Raw genomic sequence first — 21106 nt, 5'->3', positions numbered from 1 at the left:
TAAGGAGGTGTCGGGGGGACAGGCCACCCGGCCATGGACGGGAAAGCCGGTCTGCAAACGTCCAGGTGCCCCTAGCTCACAGCTCAGGCCGCGACACTCGGGAAATTCTGCAATGAAAATGCCCCAGGTCTCCGGAGGTCCTGAGCCCAGTAGAGCCTCTTGTCTCTTCCTGGAAATGAAAGCTGGCTGGACTCCTCTTCCTGGGAAGAAAAGGGGAGGTGGGATTGAAGGGGCTAAGCCAGGAGCCCACCCAGACCCACACGGGGTTCAGCAGGTCCTGGGTGGGCCGCTGGCTCTGCCTCACTTTCCCCAGCCTCACTGCTGCGGTGGGTGCAGTGCCAGGCCACGTCGGGGGGCATCACCCACACGGACCATCTCCCCCCGTCGGGCGTGGGGAATCCAGTCTCGCCCCACCTGCCCAGCAGCGCAGAGACAGGGCAGCACAGAGACCAGGGGAGACAAGCCCGGGGACCAGGCTCTGCACGTCACAGTGACCACCCTGCGAAAGACCAGCTCTGGCCTGGGCGCCCAGCAGGAGCGTTTCAGGACATCCCTGATTCATTCAGTCCACTGGTGTTTACTGAGCACCTACTGTGTGGCAGACATCCCTCTCCCCGCTGGACGCAGAGCAGCGAACAAGCCAAGTGACCAGGGCGTCACGCGGGGGAAGGGTCAGCTTGCTCGGCGCGGGGAGCAGAGCACAGCCCCTCCTCTCCCAGCACCGCACGCACCCCACCGGCAGCTCCCAGGCCTCTTCCTGCAGAGCCCCAGTCAGCCAGGAAGCTCTGGCTGCGTCCCACACCTGCCGCTCTAGGCGGGGAGGTTCCGGGCTGGGAGAGCGGCCCAGGGCCCCGTGTGGCGCACACACCTCCCACCCAGCCTGGGCAGAAAGCCCCAGGTCCTAACCCCGCGTCCACCACAGCTGGCTGTGGACTGACACTCCCCCTCTCTCAAAACCTGTTTTCTATCCTAGAAAAAGATGGACAAATGATATTGGCTTCTATCGTGGCTGTAAGGACAAAAACAGAGCCAGACATTAACATCTCAAAACTATGAAATGATATGTTTCTTCTCTCTCAGAACAAAGTGCTTCTGTACTTACAGCAGGCCCCGCTGGACACGGTTCCTGCTAAGGACAGGGTTGGGCTGGGACCTCCCCGGGGCTGCACAGGCCAGGATGACCATGCCCTCAGTGTGGTCACCTGCCCCTGCCTCACCCCCCCCACCCCCGGGCAGGCCCAGGCTCCAATCAGGAGGCTGCGATAAGCAGGAGGACACCCAGCCACCCTGCAGCCAGGGTGAGTGAACCTTGCCCCGGAGGCCTGTCGCGGCGGGGACGGAGAGCTGTCCGCGGCCACACCATGGCGGGCCTGCTGCGCCTTGCTCTGCTCAGCACCTCCCTGGCTGGCCTGCTGCTGCCCGGGGGAAGTGGTAAGGGCCCCTCATCCTGCAGACTGCAGGGTGGCCCCGGGGAGGAGCAGAGAGGGTGGGCGGTCAGGGCGATGCCCCGAACTGCTGCAGTGTGGAGACTGGGTGCCCATCCCCTGTGGAAGGCTGGCACGAGATGCTGGTTTGGTGGTTTCAGCCAAGGGGAGCTCAGGGCCAGGTGTGTCTCCCTGTGGGTGGAGAGTTGGACGGCAGATCAGAGATCACAAAGACAGAAACATGGACAGAGAAAGAGGGAGAGAGACAGAGACAGAGAGAGAAACAGGAAGAGAGAGACAGAAAGGGAGGGGGATGGAGAGAGGGGGCAGTGACAGGCGGAGACGGAGAGACACCCCACTCCCCTGCCAGAGCCAACTGGGGACGCAGGGGCTAGAGGGTCACAGGCAGAGAGGGGCTTCCGTGGCAGGGAAGAGGATGAGAGCCAGGGCCGTCACCCTCAGGCCGGCTCTGCCAGGGGAAGGAGCTGCCCAATTCGAGGCTGAACAGATGGTGGCCTCTGGGCCTTCCGGGCCCCTGGGCCTGTTCAAGAGAAGAGGCCAGGAAGGCGAGAGCAGAGTGGAGGCAGCATTCTGGGTGAGGTGGAAGTCCAGGAGCCCAGGCATTGGGAGAAGGAAGGAGAGAAAAGTGAGAAAGAGAGAGACAAACACAAGAGGGGAACCAGGGAGGGGAAGGAGGCAGGGGAGCAGTGGGTGCGTGGGTTGCATCTGGAAGCAAGCGCTGCCCTGTGGAGCAGATGTTTGGAGTAATGGGGGAGGGGCCCACAGAGAACAGATCTGGGCCTCACTCTGCTGGGAAAACACAGGTGTCCCTAGGAGACGTGGGGAATTTGAAAGGGGAAGTAACTTGAGGTAGGATGGACCGGGCACGAGGAGTTCTGTACTCTCTCGAAAATGCTAAGGAGGAAGTTAACTCCCACCTGCCCATATTCAGTAGTAGCTGACCAGGATGCGTTTGCCACTCAATGGCCTCCTCTGCGGTCCTGTTTTTTATTTTCCTACCCGGGGAGTCTGGAGTTCTGAGGTGAGGGGAGACACCCATTCCGGTGGGAGAGTTGAAAACACAGAGCTCAGGATGGAAGCTGGGACTAGAAATGTCCGCTTGGACAGGCATCTTCCTTACAGTGAGGTGCTCCACTCCCCAGCAGAGAAGAGTAGAGAGCGGGGCAGAGCGCCAAGAAGAGGCCCTGAGGGCCTCCCACAGCGCAGGGAAAGGAGGGGCAGTGGGTGCGCAGTGGGGACAGCCCAGCACAGATGCCTGCCACGGGGACGACCCAGAGAGCGTCTGACCCAGGACATACACACACGCATACACACAGTTATCTCTATCATCCATCTATCTATCTATCTATCTATCTATCTATCTATCTATCTATCTATCATCTATCTACCTAATCTATCATCTATCTATCTGTCATTTGCTTACTTATTTTTGGCTGCCGGGTCTTTGCTGCTGCCTGCGAGGTCCTCCGCTGTGGCTGCAGGCTCCTCCTTGCGGCCTGTGGGCTTCTGTCAAACTGGGGTGGGCAGGCTCCAGAGTGCATGGGCTCCGTGGTTGCAGCATGCAGGTCCTCTATGCGTGGCCCATGTGCTTTGTTGCCACGAGGCATGTGGCATCTTCGTTCCTGAGGAGGGGCCTTGGAAGGCAGCGTCTTAACCACTGGAGCACCAGGGAAGTCCGGGACTGGGACATCTTAATTGGTAGGTCATGACTCACTTGTGAGTCGTGAAATCAACTTAGTGGGCTTTTTTTCCCTAACGAAATAGGACAGAATCAAGGAGAAAATTTTGGAACAAGTACTATTTTGTAGAAAGTAACAGTAAGCCCCATTTCTTAAACCTTTTCTTTCTTTTTTTAAAAAACATTTTAAGACATTTAATGTATTCCATCCAGAATTTTTGCCAAACGCTTATGCAAAATTTAATTAACTAATTAATTGGCTGTGTTGGGTCTTCGTTGCTGCACATGGGCTTTCTCTAGTTGCAGCCAGTGGGCTACTTTTTGTTGTGGTGCGGGGGCTCCTCATTGCCGTGGCTTCTCTTGTTGCAGAGCATGGGCTCTGGGGGCGTGGGCTTCAGTGGTTGCAGCACATGGGCTCAGTAGCTGTGGCTCACCGGCTCTAGAGCACAGGCTCAATAGTTGTGGTGCACGGGCTTAGTTGCTCCGCTGCATGTGGGATCTTCCTGGAGCAGGGCTTGAACCCATGTCCCCTGCATTGGCAGGCGGATTAAACCTTTTCTTCTACTCTCGTGTACGTGTGTCCCGGGACTTCGTACAAATCATGCTTTTAACTGCAGAGCGCGCAACACCGGGCCGCAACCCCACGCGGAGCGGAGGCCTTCGGGGGGCCGGGCGGGGGGCCCCGCGGGGCCGCGGAACGAACGCGGGAGGAGGGCGCGGGGCCCAGCGCCGCCGTCGGGCCGGCCCTCGCCCCGCACGTGGGCGAGCCCGTGACGGCCGCGCCCTCCCCCGCAGTGTTCCTGCCCCGGAACCGGGCCCTCAGCGTCCTGCACAGGGTCCGCAGGGCCAACTCGTTCTTGGAGGAGATGAAGCAGGGAAACCTGGAGCGGGAGTGCCGAGAGGAGGCCTGCTCGTACGAGGAGGCCCGCGAGGTCTTCGAGGACACAGACAAGACGGTAAGGCGGCGGCAGCGCGCCGGGACGCAGGTGCCGGGCGCGGGAGCTGCCGACGCGCCGTCGGCCCCGCCTCACAGCGCAGAACGCTGAAGGACGCGCCGTCGGCCCCGGGCAGGGCGCCTGGCCCAGGGGCTCGGCCGCAGACGCACGCGCGGGCTGCCGGGCTCGGGCGGCGACGAGCGCCGGGCAGGCGCGTGCGCAGGCGCGGGGCGCACGCGGCCTCGAGGCCCCGCCCCGCGCCCGGGCGGTGGCGGCGGCGCGAAGGCGTCCGCCCCTCCCCGGAAGAGGCGGGGCCTCGGGCACCGCCCCGGATGTCGCCGAGGGCCCTGTGGCGTCGCGCTGTCCGCGGGCGTCTCGCGTCGGGCCCTGCGGCGGCGGGGTGGCCGCGGTGCAGGGCGCGAGGCGGAGCCGGGCGGCTGCGAGCCGAGTCGGAGAACCGCGAGCCGCAGGCCGAGAGGAAAGTGGCGGAGAAGTAGGCCAAGCGGGGGCCCGCGCGAGGGGGCCGGGCCGCAGAGAGCGGGCGCGCCCACCCCGCGGGCCAGCCGTGCGGCGAGCGTCCAGGGCGTGTGGGCGCCGGGGCTCCCGGGCCGCGCCGGCCCGCATGGACTCCCGCGCGCTCGCGGCGGCCCGGGCGGCAGCGCGGAGGCGGCCGCGTGGCTCGGCGTGACCGGCTCAGGAGCCTTCCCGTCAGGCCGCGCGCGCGGCGTGCGGAGGAGCCCGGGGCGCCCAGGGCAGCGCGTCTCTCCGCAGACTCGCGCGGCCGCCGCCTCCCCGTTTGGCCCGAAGACGAGGGAGAGCGGCGGCGGCGCAGAGGCTCGCGCCCGCGGCGGCTGCACTTTGTGAGGGGAGGTGTGTCCGCCCCGCCGAGCTCGTCACGCGTCTGGGGCGTGCCTTGGGTGAGCTGCGGTTCCCAGGCGTTGACCGTGCCGGGGCGGAGGCCGCTGGAGGAGGCCGTGGCCGGGGCTGCCGTCACCCGGCGCGGCCCGCGCGGGGCAGGAGCACGTGTGCGTGTGGAGCCGCTGCCCCGGGACTCAGCCTGGAGGAGCGGGCGGCTGGCGGCCGCGACCGGGGCTGTGACGCTCGGTGCCAGTTCCTGAGCCTTTGCCTTGAACGCGCCGCCTGCGAGTCTTGCCTGGCCGCGTGTGATCTCGTGGAATCGTGGCGGTCCCATCAGGGACGGGACCGTGGTACAGGCAGTTACAAGATGGCCCGCCATCCCGGCGGCCCAGACCCCTGAGGTGGACTCCAGCCCGCCCCGCTGGAGGACCAGCCCAGGAGGAGAGCTCGAGGAGAGCCCTGGGAGTGAAGCCGCCAGAAACCAACCTCTTCAGAACAGAAGAAACTGAAAAGATGATTGATATCTGTGGTGCAAAAACTACTGAATGTCCTCCACCTCAGGCCGCAGACAGCCTTCTTGCTCAGCTGCTCAGAGAGTTCCCCCGCACTCATCCGAGATTGCCCACAGGTAGTGGCCCAACAGCCCGCTCCGGGTCTCCCTGAGCAGGCGGAGCTGATTGTCACAAGGAGGGAGTGTGCAGTGCTTATACTCAGTTACACAGCCCCATACAGCAGCAAGAGGCTTCTTAAAGAGCAGGCTAAAGCCGCCAACAGTGATGATGTTCATAGATGAAAGCTCCTCCACTGTGTGAAATCCAGGCTGCCCGCCACATCTGGCTGTGGCATGGGCATGGGCTGCGTCACCATGTTTCTCACAGGCTGCAATACCATCAAGGGAGTACTTATGTTTCCTGCCACGAAACCTGAAGGTAAGGAGAATGTAGCAACCACGGATGCACTGAAAAGCACCACAGTTGACACTTCTGTCTAGAAAATAATAATTGTTAAGTTATGTGACTCAAATATGTTTGCATTGTTTGTTTGTTTTGGCCACGCCACACAGCTTGTGGGTTCTTAGTTCCCTGACCAGGGATTGAAGCCGTGCCCTCAGCAGTGAAAGCTCGGAGTCCTAACCATGAGACTGCCAGGAAATTCCCTAAATAATCCACATGTCAAAGAAGAAGCCTCAGGGAAGTTAGAAAATATGTTCAGCTGAACAAAAATGGATATACAATGTACAAAAATCTGTGGGATGCAGCTAAATAGTGTTTATAGGGAAATTTATAGCATTAAAAATTTTTTTTAAGATTTTTGTGATGTGGACCATTTTTAAAGCCTATTGAATTTGTTACAATATTTCTTCTGTTTTATGTTTGGGTTTTTTGGCCAGGAGGCTTGTGGGATCTTAGCTTCCCAACCAGGGATCAAACCGGCACCCCCTGCAGTGGAAGGTGAAGTCTTAACCACTGGACCATCAGGGAAGTCCCAGTATTAAATGTTTTTGTTGGAAAAGAAGTTCTCAGATTGATAATTTAAGCTTCCATCTTCAGTCACACACCAAAAAAAAAAAGGGGGGGGGGGCAAAATAAACCCAGAAGAGGAGAAGTCAATAAAATTGATGTGAAATAATAGGGAAAATCAATAAAACTGATAAGATTTAGTAAGATTGACAAAAAGAACACACAAATTATATCAGGAATGAGAGAAGGGATATCACTACAGACTCTGCAGATGTTAAAAAGATAATAATAAAAAAAATACTATGAAAAACTCCATGCGCAAATTTGGATGGAATTTGGACAGTTTGGATGAAATGGGCCAATTCCTCAAAACCATGAATTACCGAAACACATACTATGACAGAGATACCTGCAGGTTCAACTTCCTAGTTAAAAACCTTCTGAAAAGGAAATGTCCAGGTCTAGATGGTGTCACTGGTGAGTTTTACCAAACAGTTAAAGAAGAAATAACACCAATTCTGTGTAATCTCTTCTAGAAAAGAAGGGGGAAACACTTGTAAGTTTGTTTTTGATCAGCGTTACCCTGATGCCAAAACCCACAAAAACAGAAGAAAGAATGAAGGAGGGAGGAAAGTAGAAAGAAAGAAAGCTATATGACAATATTACTCATGAACGTTTCATAAGAATTCTCAACAAATTATTAGCAAATTGAGTAAAGCAATATATATTTAAAAAGAAGAATACACAGTGACCAAGTGGGTTTATCTAGGGCACACAAGGCTGGCTCAATATTTGAAAATCAATAGTGTAATTGATTTTACACTATTGATGTAAAAGAAAAATCTGCATATTCATATCAACTGATAGAGAAAAAGCATCTGACAAGATGCAACATCCATTCATGATAAAGACCTTTCAGCAAACTAAAACTAAAGGGAACTTCTTCAACATGATAAAGATTATTAACAAGGAACCTACAGCTGATTATCATGGTGAAAACGGAATGCTTTCCCCCAATACTGGGAAAAAGGCAAGGCTGTCCATTTCTAATATTCCCAATTCAGCTTTGTACTGGAAACCCTAGCCATAAGGAAGGTTTAAAAATAAATCAAGAAAAAGAAATAAAACTATCCCTATTTGGAAGTGGCATGATTATCTACATAGAAAATCCCATGGAATCTGAAAAAAATACTCCTAAAATGTATGTCTAGCAGTGTCACAGAATACAAGGTCAGCACACAAATGTTAATCATATTTCTGTGCAGTAGTAATGTACAGTTAGAAGCTAAAAAAAAAAATTTTAGTCCCACTTGCTATTGCTCTAAAGAAAAATATCTATGTGTAACTCTAATAAAACATGTATGTGATCTGTATGCTGAAATATGCAAAATGCTAGTGAAAGAAAGAGGACCTAAGTAAATAGAATGTTCATGGTTTGAAAGACTTAACGTACTGAAATGTTAACAGTATTGTTAACTGAACAATATCAACATAAGATATTGATTCTTTGCAATTTGATATATAGATTTAATGCAATGCCAATCAGATTTCCATCAGATAGAGACAAGTAGATTCTAAAATTTGAAATATGGAAAAGCAAAGGAATTAGAATAGCCAAAACAACTTTGAGAAAGAAGGGAAAGTTGGAGGAATCACTCTACCTGATCTAAAGACTTACTATAAAGCTACTTTAATCCCAGAGATATTGATGTGTAATATAGGTAAAGGGATAAACATATAGATCAGTGGTACAGAATAGCAAGACCATAAATAGACCCACACAAACATGGCCATTCGATTTTTGACTGAGGTGCATAAGCATTTCAATGGAAAAAGGATTCTCTTTTTTAGTAAATGGTATTGGAACAATTGTACATCTATATACCAAAAAGGTCATCTTTGACCTAAACCTCACAACTGTACAACAGTTAATTCAAAATGGATCATATAGCTGTAAAGATAAAACAAGAAACTTTTAGGAGAAAATTTTCATGACGCAAAGTTAAGTTAGGCAAAAATTCTTAGACGTGACACCAAAAGCGTAGTCCATAAAAGAAAATGTAAATTGGGCTTATTCTAAATTTAAACCTTTTGCTCTGGAAAAACATTAGGAGAATGAAAATACAAGCTATTGGCTAAGAGAATATTTGCAAATCACGTATTTGCCAAAAGATTTGTGTTCAGAATACATAAATCTCACAACTCAACAGAATAAATAACCCTATTAAATACAGTGAGCAGACACTTCACCAGAGAGGATATGTGGATGGCAAATAAGTGTATGAGAAGGTATTCCATGGTCTTAGCTGTTACAGAGATGCAAACTAAACCACCATGAGGGACTGCCCTGGCGGCCAGTGGTCAAGACTCCACGGTTCCACTGCAGGGGGCACAGGTTTGATCCCTGGTCGGGAAACTAAGATCTCGCATGCTGCGAGGCACAGCTGAGAAACTAAAACAAAAACAGGAAACATGATGAGATGCCACTGCACTACGCTATACACACCTAGAATTTAAAACAGTGACAAAGGACTTCCCTGGTAGTCCAGTGGTTAAAACCACACTTCCACTTCCAGGGCATGGGTTCTATCCCTGGTCAGGGAAGTTCTGCATGCCCCATGGCGTGACCAAAACGAAAACAAACAAACAAAAACACAAGTGCTGGTGGGAATGTGGAGTAGCCATAGTTCTCATTCGTATACTGCTTGTGGGAATGCAAAATGGTACAGCCATTCTGAAAAACAGTTTGACAGATTCTTATAAAGTTACCATATGACTCAGCAATCCCATTCCTGGGTATTTACCATAGAGAATTTAAAACTTTTTTCACACAAAACCTGTACATAAATGTCTATAGCAACTCTGTTCATAATTACCCAAAACCAGAAGTAGTACAAATGTCTTTTGTTGGGTGAGTGGATAGAACTGTGGTACACCACGCAAGGAAACACTGCTCATCAATAAAAGAGAACAAACTGTTGATACAGCAGTAACGTGAGTGAATCTCAGAGGCACTATGCTGAATGAAGGCAGCTGTTTCGAGGTCATAGTGTATGAATCCACGTACAGGACATTCTCAAGAAGTCATTACTATAGTGATGCAGAGCAGACTCGTGGTGCTGGGCACGCGGGGTAAGGGTGGCCAGGGTTGGCAAGGTTGGGGGAGACAGAGCTGTTCTGGGTCTTGGTGGTGGGGGTGATTATACACATCTATACGTGTTGAATTTCAAAGAATTATACACCAAAAAGTCAGTTTTACTGTGTGATGATTTTTTAAATAAAAAATTTAAAAGACGGTGTCGTCATTTCTTAGGCCTTCTGTAACAAAGCACCACAGACTGGGTGCCCTAAAACAGCAGAAATTTATTCTCACAGTTGTGGAGACCACAAGTCAACATCAGAGTGTCACCAGGCGTGATTCCTTCTGGAAGTCTGAGGGAAGATCTGTTGCATCCTCCCCCAGCTTCTCGGGGGCAGCAGCCCTTGCTTTTCCTTGGCTGGCAGATACATCACTTCGGTCTCTGCCTCCACCTTCACACAGCCTTCTCTCTTTGTCACCTGTGCGACATGTTTTGTCTCTTATGGGGACCCTCTCGCTGATTGAGGGTCCACCCTAATCCAGTACAATCTGTTCTCAGTCCATAACTTAATTACATGTACAGAGACCCTGTTTCCATTAAGGTCAGATTTGGAGGTTGCATCTAAATTGGGGCCAGGGCTGTGGGGTAGACACTAATTAACCTACTACAGATAACAAAAATATTTTTTAAGATTACAAACATTTTTAGCGTTATATAGGCTCTTCATGCCCTATTTTAAGCTAATTAACAATTATTTTTTTCAAGTAACAATGATTATTCTCCAAGCATCTGTTCCTTTATTGAGTCTTTGACCCAGGTATCTTAATTTAAAACCACTCATCAATTGCCTTGGGGTAGCAAATAGAACAAACCTTTTTTGGTACAATCCATTTCTTGATAATTAGTTTGGAAATAAATTTTCAGTGTTCAGCAAAGTTGTGCAATTAAGATGATCAAGAATGGCATCTGGGAAACATTTTGTAATATTAAATGATTCATATTAATCTTAAATTGATATACATCGGTCTAGATATAATATGTGTGAAGGATAACTGATTCTTTACATAAAAGCTGGGATATAGGTATTGATTTAAGAGATGGTAAAAAATTATATGATAATGATTTATATGATGAAATTAAAATATTTTGTAATAGTAATTACAATCATTTGTCATGAATTTATTACAGTGTTTGTGGTACATAAAGTTTATGATTTGCTTCTGAATCTAAGTAATTGCTTTAGAGATTTTACTTTACTTTGTCTCAGCAAAGTTTCTCCAAACTGAAATTAGAGAAAAACAAAAATTATGTAGAAACTTCTGTGGTTCGAGAAAAGTAATCTAATTTCAAATTACTTACAGTTGAAGCAAATAATGTGAAAATCTTGATCGTGATCATGTAACTAGTGATTCTAGAATGAAAGCAGAAAAATGAATTTAATGTTACAAAATGTTTCCCCAATGCCACGTGCAGTTTTTGTGAGCAAGCAAGAAAATGGCTGCTCGCCTGTATAGGGATATAACCATTTATTACACAGACATGTATTGTGTTAAAAAAAAAAAAAGATGAGCGAAGCCACAGCTTTACAAATGCAGGCGATCTGAAAAAACTTCCCTTTTAGATTGAATAGTTCTAGAGCATTTTGTCCCAGAAAATGACCTCTTTTTGGGAAATAGCCTGCTCACTTGAGTTACTAGGTTGTGGTTGTTATTGGTGTAAATGTTTGTTTTCCCTAATGTGTTTTAAAATCTTTTTTCCCTTTTAGGATGAATTCTGGAATATATACAAAGGTGAGATGTTTTCTATCTTAATCTTAGGTGAGAGGGGCTCATCAGGGTATTTAAATCGGGAGAGATTGTATTCAAGTTTTGATGATGTTTCCTGAACTTCTTTTCTGCTCCTATTTAAATTTTATTCGTCTAAGACTTTCCCCCTGAGTGTTTCCATAATAGTTACTGTAAAATAAATTTTTAAAGTAACAGTATACTAATTCAAGTTTTGTTTCTTATATGCATTTAAATCAGTTCATTCCCATTTGAGGATACCAAATTCCATGATAATTTTTTAAACCCAAGTATATTAGGTAGAAACAAAAAAATAGAGTCTGAAACATTGGGTCCTCTCATAAGGTAACCATCTTGATTTAATGCTTATAGCATCTGAAATGATATTAATCATAACTAATGTTTTCATTCTGGTAACAGTATTCAAATTTCTCAAAATGACGATTGGACCTGTCTCTGAATTGTATTGTACAAATGCACCAAGAAGTGTGAAGTCCTGTGTCAGTGCTGGACAGGAGCTTTTCATTCTGTTTTTACCCCCAGACCATTGGAAAGAGGAACCCTGACATCCCTCTTGTTGATGTCCAGTCCAAAAACAAGTGTCCGGTAGTCACCTGTCCTCCATCCTTCCAGCTGGACCCACATGGTCACGAGCCCAGGGCCCCTCTCCCTGATGTAAAAACGTTGTCAGTGATTGCAAAAACACTGTCAGATTGTCTCAGCTCAGTCAATAATCCAGTTGGATAAAGGCATCACGTACACGTACCCACAGAAGGCGGGGGGGGAGGGGGGGCGGGAATGAAGTCCAGACAGGACAGCTTGTTTATGGGAAAGCAGGAAGAATCCCAGGTTCATCCAAGTTACCTGAAAAATGTGTGCCAAAATCAACACAGCAAAATCGCTTCCGTGATGGGGGTAGTTGCCCGCAAGCTTTGGCTTCCAAACGTTTTCTTTGCAGATGGTGACCAGTGTGAAAGCCACCCTTGCCTGAATCAGGGCAAATGTAAAGACGGCCTTGGGCAGTACACGTGCTCCTGTTTGGAAGGATTTGAAGGCAAAAACTGTGAATTGAGTGAGTTCCTCGTGGTGTACCTTCCTGTCAGAGCCGCCTGAGGAGGCCGGGGCGGGGCGGGGGGCGGGTGCAGGAGGAAGCTGGAGGCCCAAGGAAAGCCTCTCCAGTCACTGATGGCTCAGCCTGTGCTGCACGAGGTTGTGCTGCCACTGGCAGCCAAGCGCAGGTCGGGGTCCCCAGTGTGGAGGACAGGGGACACTGTACACGTCTCTGCTCCTCTGAGCGTCTGTGGAAGGAACATTCATGAAGGGTGGAGCCCCTTGCCATGGAAGCGAGAACGGACGTCCCTCTCCTCCGGGGAGCATGTTTCTCATGCTTCTCGTGATCCTGGAAAGCAGTGCCAGTGTCCGTGCTGTGCCCTCGGAGCTGTCCAGTTATAAACATGTGCTACACTTAACTCTCCGTGGAAAAATCACAGTTTTCCTAATACAGTGATTAATCTTTAATAAAAATTAGGTTCGTATTAGAGCAGTTTTCCCTAAGAAGAAGATTTGCATTTTTTTTTAATTTCTTAATTTATAATCTTTAGAACAAGCTCTTAGACAGGATACTTCTGAATTTTCCCCAGAGGGAATATGTTATGCATCCTTTCATCCACCGCCCAGAGCTGCCTCCCCGAATACCGTCTGGCTCACCCTGGGGCTGTCGGGAATGTTTTCTACAGTTTCTTTAATGTTTGCCCTGTAACTATTTTTTTGTCAAAACCCAGTGGCGAAATGTAAAGTCAGTTGCCAAGGCGGTATCACTGGTGTGAGTCTGGAGTCTGATGTCCAGGGCAGCCTGGAGGCAGGGTGATGCCGGCGGAGCCCGGCCGTGGGGCCCCCTGTGCCCAGCACCTCGCGGGACCTGGGTGGCTCTCCCGGGAGGTGTGTGGCCTCCACCCCTTTACAAGTGAGGAAGCAGCCCACGGGGTTTAAATAACCTGCCCAAATCACTCGGCCAGCTGGGGGCCGCCCGAGTCCAGCATGTGGCTGTGGCCCCTCCTTCCTGCCGCAGGGGAGCCAGACCCCAGTCTGGGGACGGACCCCTGGTCCTTTACGCCGCGGGGGGACCTAGGCCTCAGAGTGGACACCCTGACCCCCACCTGGCTTGGCCCAAGCTCCCACCTCACGGGTCAGAGCACCTGCACCCTTCTTAGGGCTGAACTTGAGACCCTCCAGCCTCCAGGCCCTCCCTGGGTGTGTGTGGGCTTCCCAGGGCCTCCTGGAAGCCTGGGGCCCAGTGCCCCGCATGGGAGGCGGTGGGTGGGAGAGGGGCCTGCTCGAGGTGCCGGCTCTTTGCTCCAGCCGGTGGCTGCTGTGGGGCTGGGCGGGGGCGGCGGGGTGGCACGTCCCCGGGGCGCGGGCTCAGCTTCCCGGCCCCCCCACAGCCACACGTGAGCTCTGCAGCCTGGACAACGGGGGCTGTGACCAGTTCTGCAGGGAGCAGCGGAGCGCGGTGGTGTGCTCGTGCGCCAGCGGCTACGACCTGGGTGACGACGGCAAGTCCTGCGTCTCTGCAGGTAGGAGGGTGCAGGCCGGGCGTGGGCGGGAGGCCCAGCACCCCAGTGGGGCTCGCGGTTTGGAGACTGACGCTCTGTTTCTGTGAACCGCCTGAGAAACGGGCCAGTGACGTCAGCTCTCCTGGGGGCACGTGGAGCGTGAGGGTAAGAGTGGAGGTCCCTTTGCACTGTGCCCGGCTCACAGCAAATCCTGCATGGCCACATCGTAGCTGCCATGATGGCATCCCCGTCACCCTGGGAAGGGTGGGGGCTTGGGAGGCTGGAGTTACAAGGGCCAGAGCCGTGGGTGGACCAAAAGGGGATGCCGGGGCCGGAAGGGGAACCCAGGACCCTCCAGAACTGATTTGGGTTGTTTGGGCCCCATGTTAATGGAGTTTTTTTTCCTTGATAAAAGCCAGACAGCATGCACCTGGCCCAGGAGCTCACGGAGGGCTCAGGGAGGGCCCAGGTCCTGGGGGTCCTGGGGATGGGAGAGCCCTGTCTCACACCCCCCGTCTGACCAGGACTCCTCTGCTGTGGGGCAGGCTTGGGCCAGAGAATCTGAGAGGCCACGCCCCTCCCAACTTGGCCTCCGTCTCAGAGTCACCCCAGCTCCAGCAGGCCCCCCACGGGCCCGCAGCCTTGGCATCACGTGGGGTGGTCAGGAATGCAGAGTCCCGGGCCCATTGCTGGGGTGGGCACATTCCAGGGCAGTGACAGTTGTGTAAAATTAAATCTCTGAGCAGGTAGAGGACAGTGAGATTTTCATTTCTATTCGTAATGAGATTTTAAACTTAAGCTGGTCCAAAAGTATTTTATTTCGTGACGTGCTTGCAAAACTTTTTTAATTCCAGAAATAATCACAGATCAATTTAAAATGTTTGATGTTTGAAAATAAAATCCAGTAAACTACTGTAAGTAGTTTACCTGAACGAAAAGTTCTGTTCTAAGTCGTGGACAAGCTGATGCAGAATTTCAAGGGGCAGTGATTACAGATATTAACGCAGAAGCAGCCCAGGCAGGCTGAAGAGCTCTCCTCCTGCCGGCACCCTCCATTGTGCTCGGGCGGCCCTGCAGGGCAGACGCCACCAAGAACCAAGTGTTCCTGTCAGACCTTAGACACACCCGAGGCGAGAGGGAAGCCCCGGACCCACTTCAGGCCCGCCATGGTCTCGATGTACCAGCCCTGTCACCCGCTAACCCATGGTCCTCGGTCCATCACAGCCACCCGACTGCTGCGTGTGTCCCGGTAGACTGCAGAGCCCCTCTGACACTTCGGCACACCGGCCAGCCGGAGTCAGGGCTCCCGTCCGTCATGCACCCCAAGCAGGAGACAGGGCACCCCACTCCCCAGGGCCCCTCACAGCCCCCATCCCTGGGCACACTCCTCCACCCGCTGCTCCTGTGGAGTGGACTGCGTGTGCCCTGCAGGGAGGCCTCCGCGTGGCTGAGCCCGGGCCGCCCTTGTTCCAGGACCCTTTCCCTGCGGGAAGCTCACCCAGGGACGCAGCCGGCGGTCGGCCGCCCTCGGCGGCGAGGATGCCCCCAAAGCTGGCACATTGGAGCTGTACGACTCCGGAGACCTGGGCCCCACCGAGAGCCCCCTCGACCTTCTGGCCCTCAACAGGACAGAGCCCAGCCCCAAGGAGGACGAGAGCCACCTGATCCGGATAGTGGGCGGGAGGGACTGTGAAGACGGCGAGTGCCCCTGGCAGGTAACGGCTCGGAGCTCGGTGCACCTTAGCTGGGTGGAGGGCCGTCCCTGCTGGGCACCCAGCCCACACGGGCCTGCAGCAGACCTGAGCGGGCACCGGGGAAGGGGCTGAGGGTGAAGAGGCTGCGCCTCTGCCCTCCCAACCCAGCCACCCCTCCCGCCCAGGCAGAGGAGGGGCTCCAGCCTGGGCTGCAGCCGGCGGTCTGCAGGTGGAGGGCGGCTGCGCTGAGGCCTGTGCTTGCTCGTCAGTGTAAGAGGAGGAGGAAAGAGTCACTGTCCTGGTTTCATTTGTATTTTGGTAGACTTTTTTTACCCAAACACCCAAGTCCTAATGAGGCAGATGGTACCTTAGCAAGACGTATATCCATTTGTTTTCAAAGGTAAAAAAATCACTCTTTGGTTATTGATTTGGACTAAAGTTGCCAGACTTAGCAAATGAAAACACAGGCTTCCACGTAAACTTGAATTTCAGATAAACAGCGAATAGCTTTCAATGTGAGTATGTCCCAGATATCACATGGGACACACACTGAAAATGATTTGCTGTTCTCTCGAGTCCGGTTTAACTGGAGGCCACTGTTCTACCCAGAACCCTCGCTTGGATGTTAAGGTTTTAGTGTCCAAAGCCAGGATGGCTTCTCCTGCAGGCGGTATTCCCTGAGCTGCCGACAGCCCTCAGGAGTGACGTGGGCTGCACGGCCGGTGTGCGTTTGTCTGAATCCTCACGCGTGCGGGGAGGGACACGCCGGCACCTAGTCACCATTCGCGGAGAGTGTGTCACGGGTCAGGGCTGCCCTGGGTGTCGCGTGTGTGGGTCTGAAAGCGCCGGGGCCTCTTCTCCGACGTGTAACGTCACGACCTGAGAAGGGAGGTGAGACCCCCCCCCCAAATCACCCCAGTTCAACTCGCTGTGTGAGGAGGGCCAGGGACGCGGCCCCAGTGGGGCGAGCGGGCACCCAGCGGGACGAGGAGGGGGGCTCCCCACAGGGTGGGGCGGACGCGGGCCCTGAGGGGGCTTGGATGGGGTTCCCCGGGCCGCGGGCAGGAGGAGCCTCGCGGGAGGGTCCCCCGCTGAGGCTGCTGGGCCCAGACGTGGCGTGTCCCCTCACGTCCATTCTCAGGAAGGACGGTCAGCGCCCAAGTCTTAGGAAGACGGACCCTCCTCACTTGTCACCCAGGTGGGGTTATGAGTTGGTAAATTATGCAAAAAACAAAACCCAAAATCCCTGCTTCACGCGCGTCACGGAGTCCTCAAGCGTTCTTTCAGAACTGGGTGCTGTTAGGTGTCTCACGGCTGGCACCCCAACCCTGGCTGCGGCGCAGAGAGGGCGTCCCCAGAGGAGCGAACGCCCTTGCCGCCAGCTCTTCAGGGGCAGGAGCGTAGGGGAAGGTCTGTGCCCTCGCCCGCCCGCCAGCGCTCCATCCGGTGGAATAGTCCCCGCCCGCGTCCTGGCAGGTCGGCCTGGAATGGCGGGTCTGGTCGGTGGAAGTGTCCCGAGCCCAGCTTAGCAAGTGTCTCCTGCACAGCCTGGCGTCTGCCTGGCCCGGGCCTCGTTCACACCAGAGACGACAGGGGCCACTTCTGCACCTCAGGCCGTAGACGGGCGTCGTCCGGGGCCAGGAAATAGGAGGGCTGGGGCCTGGCCGGGCGCGTCTGGAGCGCGGCTGCGACGCGCTGGGCACTGGGCAGGGCCGTGGGGTCCGTGGTGGGCCCACTCCGAGGACGGCCGCTGGGGGTGGGCCCTGGGCCTCGTGCCAGCCTGCAGCCCCGTGGGCCCTCCCGTGGGGCAGGCCTGCGGCGGCGGCGGCGGGGAGGCGGGAGGAGGCTTGGCTTGGCGGTCTCCTCAGGCAGCCGGGCTCTACCTGGCGGCTCTGGCCCTCCCGTTGTCGCAGGCTCTACTTGTCAACGAGGAGAACGAGGGCTTCTGCGGGGGCACCATCCTGAGTGAGTTCTATGTCCTCACCGCGGCCCACTGCCTCCTCCAGGCCAAGAGGTTCAAGGTGAGGGTAGGTGAGTGCCACCCACACCCTGCAGGGCCCTCCCAGTTTCAGAGACGCTAGAATCGAAACGTGGGTCAGAAACACTAGTTAAAATACTGAAATCCTTTCGGGGGGGAGGGAGGAGGGGGCGCCCCTGGTGCCCTCTCCGCCAGGAAGCCCTCCAGAGACCCCGCAGCCTGTGCAGCCGGCACCCCTGCCCCCACATTGCCGTCCGGGGGCCTGTTTCCTAACGCCCCCCTTCTCCGCCGGACCCTAGAGCCGCTCCGCGACAAGCCAGCGCGAGCCCCGCGCGCGAGCCACCGCTGTAATGTCTAACTTCCTGGGGAGCTCACGTTTCCTCTTACACATGTTAGAAGTTTACAGGTGGTGTTCCTTTTAGTGACGCACCTCATTACCCAGTGTAGCCAAAATGTTGTCAGCTCGACACGCAGTCAGTTTTCAGAGAACTCACGAGGTATCTGAGTTTTTTCGTGCTGAGGTTTGACACTCGCGGCACCTGTGGGTTCGGACCGGGGCCGCTCGCCCCGTGGCTGGGGCGGGGCTGGCCGGTCAGAGCTGGTGCCCGGCCCCCCGCACACGGGTGGACGAGGGGAGGGGGACCACCGTCACCCAGGCGGGAAGCCGAGGCCGCCACGCTGGCCTTCCCTGCTCGCCCGCATTTTACATTTCCTAGTGACCCCTTGCCAGTCTGTAAGCGGGAAAGGTCAGTACGACCCTAAAGCGTCAGCGACCTGCGGGGCCTGGCAGCCCCGCGCTGACACCATCCCTGCCCGCAGGCGACCGGAACACGGAGAAGGAGGAGGGCAACGAGATGGCGCACGAGGTGGAGGTGACCGTGAGGCACAGCCGCTTCGTCAAGGAGACCTACGACTTCGACATCGCGGTGCTGAGGCTCAAGACGCCCATCCGCTTCCGCAGGAACGTGGCGCCCGCCTGCCTGCCCGAGAAGGACTGGGCCGAGGCCACCCTGCTGACCCAGAAGACGGGCATCGTCAGCGGCTTCGGGCGCACGCACGAGCGGGGCCGCCTGTCGTCCACGCTCAAGATGCTGGAGGTGCCCTATGTGGACAGGAACACCTGCAAGCTGTCCAGCAGCTTCTCCATCACCTCCAACATGTTCTGCGCCGGCTACGACGAGCAGCCCAAGGACGCCTGCCAGGGCGACAGCGGTGGCCCCCACGTCACCCCCTTCAAGGGCACCTACTTCGTCACTGGCATCGTCAGCTGGGGCGAAGGCTGTGCACGGAAGGGGAAGTACGGTGTCTACACCAAGGTCACCAACTTCCTCAAGTGGATCGACAAGTGCATGAAAGCGGGGGCGGGGGCCAGGGGGGAGCCACACCTGCAGTGAAGCCCCACTGCCCCCCGCCCCACCCCCACCCCCCCGCAGCCCCTGCCTCTCCTTCCTCAGCACTGGGGCTGAGCCGGGTCCCTCCCTGCAGTGATTAGAGCCGTGTCGGTTCCCTGTCCTGGTTCTGTTCTTGCTCCACTGAAGCGGGAAATGAAGGCCCATTTGGAACCTGGGACCCTGCCTTCCCGTGGCCAGCTGGGAGCTTTCGGGATCGGGTAGGGACTGTGAGGTGCTGCCCACATAGGACGCGGCGAAGCTCCCTGTTCACAGCGCATTTCTCTGCCCTTGAAGGCCGTCAGCTGCCCCCAGCTGCTCACGGCACTGCCAGTAAAGCAGCAGGGTTCTGGGAGCACAGAGGGGCCGGGGCCAGCCCGCCCCGGGGTCTGGTGGGGGTTCCCCACGTGTGCCCTCACGGCCCCCCGTCACCTCCTGGAAGAGGCAGGCTCTCTGGGGAGGGAAGGGTTAGAGGGCTCGTAGACAGGGACATTTCAACGTCGACCTAACGCTCTGTAGTCCCCGGGAGCCCAGCAGCACAGGCCTAGAGCCACAGACTCGCCCCCAGGTGTGACTGTCCCCAGGCGGGGGCTCTGGAGTCTGTCCAGCTACAGCCCCGAGCAGTCATCTGGCTCTGGCTAGTCCCTGCCACTCCCCCGGTGCCCTGCGTGCGAGGTGTGTGCTGGGGGACTGCAGGCAGGCAGCTCCCTCCTCAAATAGTCACATGCCAGGCTGAGCCCTCCTGTCTGCACCAGGTCCAGGCGCTCAACCCAAATGGTCAGGAAAACCAGGCATGCTTCTAGAAGAAGTGGTCACCTCAGATGGGACCTGCCGCGTTTCCCAGTACCGTTTGCATTTTGCGTAACTTGTTTAAGCAAAGTTTCAAAGATCTAGTACGAAAGCCCCATCAGGTCACTGGCTGGGCAGTTGTGTAAGCAGGTCTGCAAGTTTGGAAAAACCAACGTGAACAGGTTTCTCAGAAACGGTCAAGCCAGAGCGTCCATATCTGTGCGTCCCGCCTCAAGCTCCTCAAAGGGAGCCGTCCCGCAGAGACGGCCTCGGACAGCCAGGTCCCACGTGGTGGGCCAGGGGTCTCTGTCCAGAGCAAACCCTGCTGGGCTCTCAGACCGCAGGGTGTGTGGGGTCCAGAGAGGGCTCTGGGGCAGCCCTCCTTCCCATCAGGCTTGCATCTCTCACCATCGAGTCCGAGCCCACGGGTTCAAGAGCAAGGGGAGCTGGGCACCTGGGAGGGGAGGGCAGAGGGGCCCCCACCACCTGAGGGGCTGAACCTTCCCTGTCGGGAAACAGAGCTGGACTCTGAGGTTCCAGGGGAACTCGGACAGCCTTATGGGGAGGCCACAGATCTGGGTCGCACAGATGCCAGTTCTGTGGGCGCTGGAATGGCCTGCCTCCCTGATGGAGCATCACGGTCTGGTGGGAAGAAGAATCTCATCTCCAGGTGGACCTGAGCCAGGCCTGTGCCCTGGAGGTGGTCCGTCCCTGCTCCACCAAGTGTCCCCTTCTAGTCTCCTCTGGGGACCGAGATGAGCAGGAAGCCGGCCGTCAGGAACTACGGGGGCGGGGGGGCGTCAGGGGTCAGAGCTTGACTGTCCCTCCTGAGAGTCAGGGACTGCCCACCTGCAGAAGCAGGGAGAGCAGATCCGCGGTGTGTGTGGGGTGGGGGGGGTCCTGGAGCACTGGGTCCCTGCACACGCAGGGTCCCTGGAGGACCCACCTACAGCAGGTGTGCCCCCAGCCCTCAGGGCTGGAGGGTGACGTGTCCATTCTAGAAGCACTCTCACTACAGCCACACGTGACAGCGATGGAGGCAACAGAGCCCTGGGAAAAGTCATCCTGAGCACCACCCAGCGCGACCTGAAATACAAACAGGACAGGGTAGCTCTGTGTCGAGGGGGCACAACGTCACCAAGTGGGGGTGCATCCTCACGGACGATGCAGATGCGAAGCAGGGCTCCCGCCAAGAGCGGGGTTCAGCCTTGGTCACCAAGGTACCCACGTCAGAACAAAACAGCTGGCAAGACACACTACACAAGTCCTTAAAGGAAAGCAAGAGGGTGCAGGGAGAGAGGGCACCGTGCGGGTCCTCATCAGGGGCCCCTTGACCGGAGGGAACCCTGATGTACTTGTGGGGGGAGGGGAGAGGGAAGGACACAGACAGAGGAGACAGAGACACGGATCCTGCGGCGGACAGAGGCAGAGCGTCCGCGGGGCGGGCCCTGCGCTGAGCCGCTCG

At 54.9% G+C, this 21106-nt stretch overlaps 1 protein-coding gene across 1 annotated transcript; it reads left to right on the top strand.

The window, feature by feature from the left end:
• Positions 1-1297: 1297 nt before the first annotated feature.
• On the top strand, positions 1298-19971 carry F10 (coagulation factor X). Its single transcript, XM_057706958.1, has 8 exons — positions 1298-1431; positions 3919-4079; positions 11222-11246; positions 12199-12312; positions 13682-13813; positions 15266-15507; positions 17400-17517; positions 18284-19971. Exons 1-8 carry the CDS (start codon positions 1362-1364, stop codon positions 18856-18858), a joined length of 1437 nt encoding a protein of 478 aa, XP_057562941.1. The 5' UTR covers positions 1298-1361; the 3' UTR covers positions 18859-19971.
• The last annotated feature ends 1135 nt before the right edge of the window (positions 19972-21106 follow it).

Source organism: Hippopotamus amphibius, chromosome 14 (assembly GCF_030028045.1).
Source record: "Hippopotamus amphibius kiboko isolate mHipAmp2 chromosome 14, mHipAmp2.hap2, whole genome shotgun sequence".
NCBI lineage: Eukaryota > Metazoa > Chordata > Mammalia > Artiodactyla > Hippopotamidae > Hippopotamus > Hippopotamus amphibius.
Note: the sequence above shows the minus strand (reverse complement) of the source record. Positions and strands in the feature narration are given on the sequence as shown.

Excerpts from the sequence above, each read along its gene's own strand:
- F10 (XM_057706958.1), top strand. The coding sequence starts at position 1,362 with ATGGCGGGCCTGCTGCGCCTTGCTCTGCTCAGCACCTCCCTGGCTGGC. Across the intron at positions 11,247-12,198 it reads ATTCTGGAATATATACAAAG|ATGGTGACCAGTGTGAAAGC; the intron begins GTGAGATGTTTT and ends TTTTCTTTGCAG. Across the intron at positions 15,508-17,399 it reads ACGGCGAGTGCCCCTGGCAG|GCTCTACTTGTCAACGAGGA; the intron begins GTAACGGCTCGG and ends CCGTTGTCGCAG.